Here is a 7,290-nt window from a genome sequence, read left to right as displayed (position 1 = left end):
ATACATTTATGAGGTTTTTTTTTACTTCAAACATACAAAAAGAAATATACAACTATTTTTCTATATCTTAATGTCACAAAAATCCATATTAAAGCCACATTAAACATTCATTTGGATAATAAATGAATGTTAATGAACACTTACTTTTAAACTTCATGTTTAAGATATATTTATGTCAAAACCAAACAAAAAAACTATTTAATTGTTAGTAAATGTATTTTTTTATGTTGTAGAATTGGCATTTGCATTTCTTTTTTGTTGAGTTCAAGGAATTTTCCTTCCTTTGATAAAATTATGTAAAGAAAGAATATAGAGGTGAGTGGGAATGATTTGTTAGGTAATCAAGGAATAATCCAACTATTGGGGCCAAGCCAGCTTTGATAGCAATGTGTTTCCCACAAAAGCACAAACGTGACATTACATTACACAAGTAGGCTTTTGTTGATGTATTATTAATAATAATGACCGACACTTCTGGAGGTCCCTCTCTATGCAATACAATTTAGCTACTCTGTCTTGTTCCACAAATAATTAGAACCCCCAACCACTTCCTCTTCTCCCTTCGACAATGCATCTACCACCATTTATTTAGCTATCCATGAAATAACACCTCAACAACAGGTTTACAAAGATAGAAAAAAGAACAAGTTAAGCAAAACAAAGCTTAACTCTACTTTTAGAATTTATTAAACCTTCCGCTGAGAGGTCCATTTCATTTGCTAATTTCAACATTTTCTGCTTAGTAGTCATTTTCATTCATTTTTATAAAAAACATTAAGTACAATCTCTGCTAATATTCCATTTAAAGAACAAACACATGTCATTTAGTAGAATTAGCAAGAAGTATTGTTTAACAACTAAGAATTCGGTGTTGTTTTTAAATTTTTCTGTTCAAATGTCCATTTCATAGTTGGTTTTAAAAATAAATTTGCCGACAAAAACGAGCTGGAACTTGAAGGCATAATAATAATTTTTTTGATTCACATACAGACAGGGAAAAAAAGGTAATGCAACCGAGATAGGAGAGTGTTGTATTGGAAAGTTATTTATGCATACAGAGACAGTGAATCAACATAAAATAAAAATTTAATAAAAAAATGATACAGTATGTAATTACAGTATGAAACAAAATGACAGAAAATTTGCTATCTTCTGTGTGAGTTCCCACCGAAATCTTGCACAACTCAATCGCTCCACTTTTGTATTGAAAATGATTACTCTACAACTGCATAATCCATGTGATAAAAAAAATGATTATTATCTAAACAAATGGAATCAATCAACCAAACAATGGATAGTATTAGTAGTTGTTAAACTTACCATTCATCAAGTTTACATAAATTCACTCTTTTTTTATTATAATTTTTTTTCTATTTTTAAGCGATTAGTTGAGAAAGCGATTTCATCATGAGCAGACTCTTCCGAAAGATCCAACCATGCTACAAGCGAGTTCCAGCAATTTTCCTGCCACATGCAATTAGGTAAATAAAAATGTTTAGTCAACTAATACCATGGCAAAGAAAAAAAAATATTGCATATTTATTTCACATGCATACAAGAAGAAAAAAACATATTATATAATGGAGGGTAGTTGAAACCTGAAACATGAAAAATATAATTATTATATTTCTCCTAATTGCGTATATCAACTAATTATTAAATTGTAAAAATAAAAAGTACTAGTAATATGCTGTAGTTGACTAATAACAAAAAGTGTAAAATAAATGATATGAAAAATAAAATAAATAAATAAATGGTTTGTTTCAGATCCAGACAAACCGTTTCAGCACCGAGGTTTGGGTGGGTGGAAATTAAGAATGTGGTTCACAGCTTGGCACACAGCACACTGAATTTTTTTTATGTAATTTATTTTAGTTTTATTAATTAATTAATCACGTGAACTAGTTGATACTTGAGGCAAAGAATATAAGGAGAAATATTATTTAGACTAGAATAAATAAAATTTCATTAGAGAAAAAACACCTTTTCTTTTCTCACTATCTCTAATAACAAAATTAACTTTGTAAAAGGTGAAATAAAGCAAAATAACTCATGATTAACCTCATCTATCCCTATAATAAAGTGTAAAAAACTCATCAATTATTAATTAACAGTAATAATTAATGATTAAGGAAATTAAAAAAGTAATTAGAAAAAATTAATTGTACCTCTCTTTGGTTTAGCAGCAACTTTAACAAGTGGAGTTTTTACACGGCTAATTGGGGATTCATCTTCCTTTTCTTCCTCAGGAGGTAAAAGAACACCGTCAATTCCCTGAACGGAGATTCTCCCGTCGGTGAAAATATCAGGATCAAACAGATAAGCGGAAGTATCGCCGTGACCGAATTTAACGGAACCGTCAGATTCCTGAGCAACAACCTTATGAGGCAAACGGAGTGTATCGTAACTAACTTTACCGAATCTTCTAACGGCGTTATACATACTCTCCTCCGTTTGATATTCCGGAATTATGTGGTAGTATATGATTTGTTCCGGTGCACCTGGTTCACTCAATTGATCGGTGGTTAATTTCGCCATTGCTTCGTCGTTTGGTGCCAAAACGGTGAGAACATAGCCTTCAGAAACTAAACGTCCCATTTCCGTTGCAAGCGACGTTAGGTTAACAAGAATATCTGCCATTTCGTTGTAACCTCCGTAATGCAAAAGTGTGTGGATGAAATCCTTCACTTGACGTTCTCCGTTGAAGTGATGACGTGGTCCTCCCGGTCCTGGAGCCGGCGCCGGAGCTAGAGATGGTCCCGGTGCCAATGCGTCGTAGATTGGTAGTACCGGTGGAGCTCCGGCTGGAACGGATACCGGTTTTTTTAATCGGTGAGTTCGTGGATCTACCACCGGTGCTCCTTCCGGGAGAATCGCTGATATATCAGCGAGATTTCTCCTCCGGTTGAAATCTTCTTGTACGGAGCGAGGGATAATGAGGCGTTCGATTCCGTGGATAACGCCGTCGGGGCGGATAACGTCGTCGGGTTTGAGAATCTCAGCGGAATCAACAGTTTTCTTCCCAGAAGGATTTGTGGTTAACTGAAGACGGTGGTGGGAGAGTGTATGGTGGTGAAGGTCGGTGTTAGGCCAGTGGTGTGAAGCGATTCTGGAAGGAAGAATGTGAGACATCAAAAGCGTTTGAAGAGACCTCAAATTACGCGGCTCGAGAAGAAACCGTTTGAATTCAGGATCTAGGTCACGTTCTAGAGCTTGATTTCTAGGAGCGAAGATAGTGATATTGTGTTTCCCAACAGCTTCTTCGAGTTTCTGAAGAAGAAGAGCTTTCTCAACAAGTTCAGATAGTTCGGTGTAATGGGAATCAAGAAGCGCAACGAGGATGGAGTTGGAGTTGATCTGAACGGCGGAGGAGTTATGAGGTAATGCCGAATGGATTGGGAGGATGAAAAGGAGAAAGAAGGTGATGATGAAATTGCCGACGGAGACACCATAGATGGATTTTGAATCCATGGTGCTCTGAAAATGGAGAGAAAGAGAAACAGTAGTGTTTGTTTGTGTATTTTTGATGATAAAATGGAATGAGAGTGTGAGAAGGTTGGAAGAGAAGGTAAAGTGAAGTAGCGTGTGTTGTGGGGTATGGTTGTTGAGTCTTCTTCTCAGTCTTGCTGTGTATAATTTTAATGCGATTGTGAGAGTTTGCTTTGCTTAATGGTTAGAGAAGAAAGAAACGATAGTGAAAGGAAAGGAAAATAAGGACTAGTACTGTTTGACAGGCTGTAAAATGGGGGCCACACGGGAACTGATGTGCTGTTATGCTATCATCTATACATCACTGCATCACAGTCTTTGTTTCCAAGCCAAGCCAAGCCACGTTACTATTTTTGTATTTCTTTATTTTAAAAAATAAAATAGAAAAGAAACACAAGAAAAAGAAAGAAAAAAAAATAATTTTAGTTGAAATGATAATGTTATGATGATTATGAATGTTGTATCCTGAAAGAGAGAAGGTGGGAGGTTAATTTATTCATCTAAGATTTTTTTTTTTAAGAAAAAAGAGGAAAAAGTAAAGTTTATGATAAAAATAATGGTAAAGGAGCCGAGCCGAAACGTGAATGTTATGTGTTAAAGATCGGTAGTCTGGCAAAGTGTCGGTGTCGGAGACAATGAATGAAAGGAAGGAAGATACTCAGAATTGGGCTTCTTCTTTTTTTATTTAGGCTCCATTTTTTTAAATTTTATATGTGGCCAGTGACCCGTGATTTTCAATAAAGGGTTTGAGTTTTTATTTTCATCTTCCTCTCTTGTGGTGGTTCTACGGTCAATTTTTGCCACCTTCAATTACAATTTGTTTTTTCTTCTAGCTTTTCCTTACACCTTAAAATCACCCTTCCTCCCCTCATTTAAAAGATTTTTTAATTTTTTAATTTCTTTTTATAAATTATGACAACTTATTGTAAGAGTGTTATACTTATTTACATGCAGGGACACGGAAGGGCAAGGTGAACATAATTATTATTTTCAATGCAAAAATATGTACCTAAGGATATAAGTTAAAAGTTAAATGTAAATTAAAAAACTGAAAATTTTGCATAGATTTTTCATTAATTTTGTACTCATTAAATTTTTAATTGTTTTATTTAAGATAGATTTTTTATTTATAGATTTTTTAAAATGTGTCCTTGTAACATAAATTAGTATTACTCGTAGTTTTATACGATTTGTTTTTATAATTAATTTTCTAAAAATATAAAATAAGAAGGATGTTATTCACGAAGCAATAAAATATATATGAAACATATAATTAAAAATTAAATTATTAAATTATTTGATAAGCAGCGGAATTTATAAATATTATAAAAAATTTCAGCAATATTATTAGTTTGAAAAGTGGTTTACAGCAAATAAACGAAAAGATGTGTAACATAAAATAATTAATAAAATAATATGTTTCCCTCGTGTTAATATTAGAGTGACTCCAACTATAAGACTCGATCGACAAACAACTAAAGAGACGCGACATCATCCTCTTCATCAATCTTCTAAAGAGGTACTTGATTGTCTGTACGCCAGGAGAGCACAAACGCAACATCAAACATAAAGGAGTGAGAATACATTCAAATAATAATGGTGCACGCAACTTCGGGGTAGATTCACATGCTACAAAATCATACACATATCCAATATGCATCACAATATCATGTATTCACATTTCATCCACATCACAATCAAAGTCACACAAATCCATACAAGAGCATTCAACAACACTCAAACATCTCATTTGCATAACCTTTATGTAATGTAAGACAATATCAACTTAACTCGTGCATGCAGTATCGACTCAACAAATGGTTCTTCATACGAACCGTGTCTCTTCTCTGAACCCAGAGCCCCCCACTCTGAGCTTGAGATAAGTCACTAGTCCCCTCTATGAACTTGTGACTCGCCTCTTTGATAACACGACAACATATGATGCATGACATATAACAATGCAATGACAATAACACAATAATGAATACAACCCCACTCTGACTGTAAACAATCTTGCAACAATAACAACATAGCAATGAATACATCCTCACTCTGACTGTAAACGATTATGCATCAATGCATCACCAGTAGTTCTCACTCCGAAGTACTCATCTCAATGATCATCAACAAGTACATATACAACAATCCACATGATTATACTTGCATTTCACCACATATATTAACATATTGAATATATATCTGTGATTACACATAACATTCATTTAGGCATAATATCAATTAACAACAATCGATTAATCACACAATTTGTCACACACGGAGCACACCGATTAAATCACCCAAACACATTCAACAGGGCAAAACAACATCAACACATCATCTACGTCTGAATCGACATGAAAAATCGATTCTGGCGCGTCAAACCTTACCAGGACCAACGCGGCCCAGTCCCAGACCATGACGGTTGTCAGGGAGATGACAACCTACCTATCATCTCTCAATCGTCCCGTCACACTCCAAACACATTACGATGACGCCCATTGTCATGCCCCAATTTTGTCCAGACATTTTTGTTGGTGTAAGCCCTACAGGCCAATACTTTTGGTACTTGTATCGAATTATTTATTAATAATAAAAGGTTTCTTCTTTATTATGTTTGTTTAATAAAGTCCCTAGAATAGCTAGTCCGTTTAATGTATCAAGTGTGACCTGATCATGAGATCCCATTAAACATAAGAACATTATTCTTAAAGTATCTGTAGTCGAGCTTTGTAGTGAAGTGGGATAACATTAAAGCATTAAGACTATTATGTATATAGACTGATGATCACATCTCGTGGATCATGGATAATGAGTTATCAAGTATTAAACATGGGTATGAATATAAAGAGTAATATTTATATTGGATTGACCCGCTATGAGAATACTATATAGAATGTTATGCAAAGTGTCATATGTTATTCTCATGGTGATAATGGTGTATACCACCCTTCGACCTGAAACCACTATGGACCCTAGATGTAGAGTCGAGTGTCTTATTGCTGATCAAACGTTATCTGTAACTGGATGACCATAAAGACAGTTGATGGGTACTCCACGAAGCATGCTAAGGGACATGAGTGACCTAGATGGAATTTGCCCATCCTGCGTAACATGATAAATGTCTACGGGCCCAATATTAAACTGGACAAGGATGACACGGTCTATGCCTTGTCTTTAATATAGACATAAAGGCAAAAGGGCAATTGTACACATAAGTATTATCACAAAAGGATTTGTCAGATCACATGACATTTCGTGTCTCGGGTAGCAGTGATGTGTTGCTAGATACCGCTCATTGTTTATTATGTTAAATACGTGATTTAATATAATTACCAATGTCGCGAGAACCTATAGTGTCACACACAAAACGACAGATTGATGAGAGTTATAGTAAATAAGGAACATCGTAAGGTAGGTTGCACTTAAGTGAATTATAGAACATCGTAAGGCACGACGCACTTAAGTAGAATACAAAATATGGTAAGGTACCACACGCTTAAGTGATTTTGGTATATCATAAGATATGGGCCACATACACTTAAGTGTGATTTTTAGCTTGCAGCTGTTTACTGTGGAAAATGGTAAACAACCGCTGGTCCTCCCTAAGCCTTAAAACTAAGGGTTACTTGTAGGATCGACCAGTTGATCCTAAGACATGTGCTAATGTAACAGGGTAACTCGTTCAATTCGACAGACTACTAACTTTGTGAGAAACGGCTTCTGATAAAATATTGAACAAGCAAAGGTTTTTTCCACACGAGATGATGATGCTATAGATTATGGGTGACTCGTGACCGACAG

General features: G+C 34.9%; 1 protein-coding gene across 2 annotated transcripts; it reads right to left on the bottom strand.

The window, feature by feature from the left end:
• Nucleotides 1-1,005: 1,005 nt before the first annotated feature.
• Nucleotides 1,006-3,801, bottom strand: LOC127125508 (fasciclin-like arabinogalactan protein 15). Of its 2 annotated transcripts, XR_007804675.1 has the most exons (3): nt 2,169-3,801; nt 1,321-1,464; nt 1,006-1,225 (listed from the first exon to the last, which is right to left on the bottom strand). XR_007804675.1 is itself a non-coding variant. In XM_051054303.1 (2 exons), the coding sequence occupies exons 1-2, from the start codon at nt 3,469-3,471 to the stop codon at nt 1,406-1,408; spliced, it is 1,362 nt and encodes a 453-aa protein (XP_050910260.1). In that variant the 5' UTR covers nt 3,472-3,801; the 3' UTR covers nt 1,276-1,405. The 2 variants fall into 2 exon arrangements, 1 of the variants encoding a protein (XP_050910260.1); XM_051054303.1 differs by lacking the exon at nt 1,006-1,225 and having other exon boundaries at nt 1,276-1,464.
• Between the last annotated feature and the right edge of the window lie 3,489 nt (nt 3,802-7,290).

This window comes from Lathyrus oleraceus, chromosome 3 (genome assembly GCF_024323335.1).
Source record: "Lathyrus oleraceus cultivar Zhongwan6 chromosome 3, CAAS_Psat_ZW6_1.0, whole genome shotgun sequence".
Lineage (NCBI taxonomy): Eukaryota > Viridiplantae > Streptophyta > Magnoliopsida > Fabales > Fabaceae > Lathyrus > Lathyrus oleraceus.
The sequence above is the reverse complement of the archived record's forward strand: the minus strand, read 5'-3'. Positions and strand labels throughout refer to the sequence as shown.

Bases quoted from the DNA above. Each gene is read 5' to 3' on its own strand.
- LOC127125508 (XM_051054303.1), bottom strand. From the start codon at position 3,471: ATGGATTCAAAATCCATCTATGGTGTCTCCGTCGGCAATTTCATCATC. The intron at 1,465-2,168 runs GTACAATTAATT...TGCATGTGGCAG, and splicing joins TGCTGCTAAACCAAAGAGAG to GAAAATTGCTGGAACTCGCT.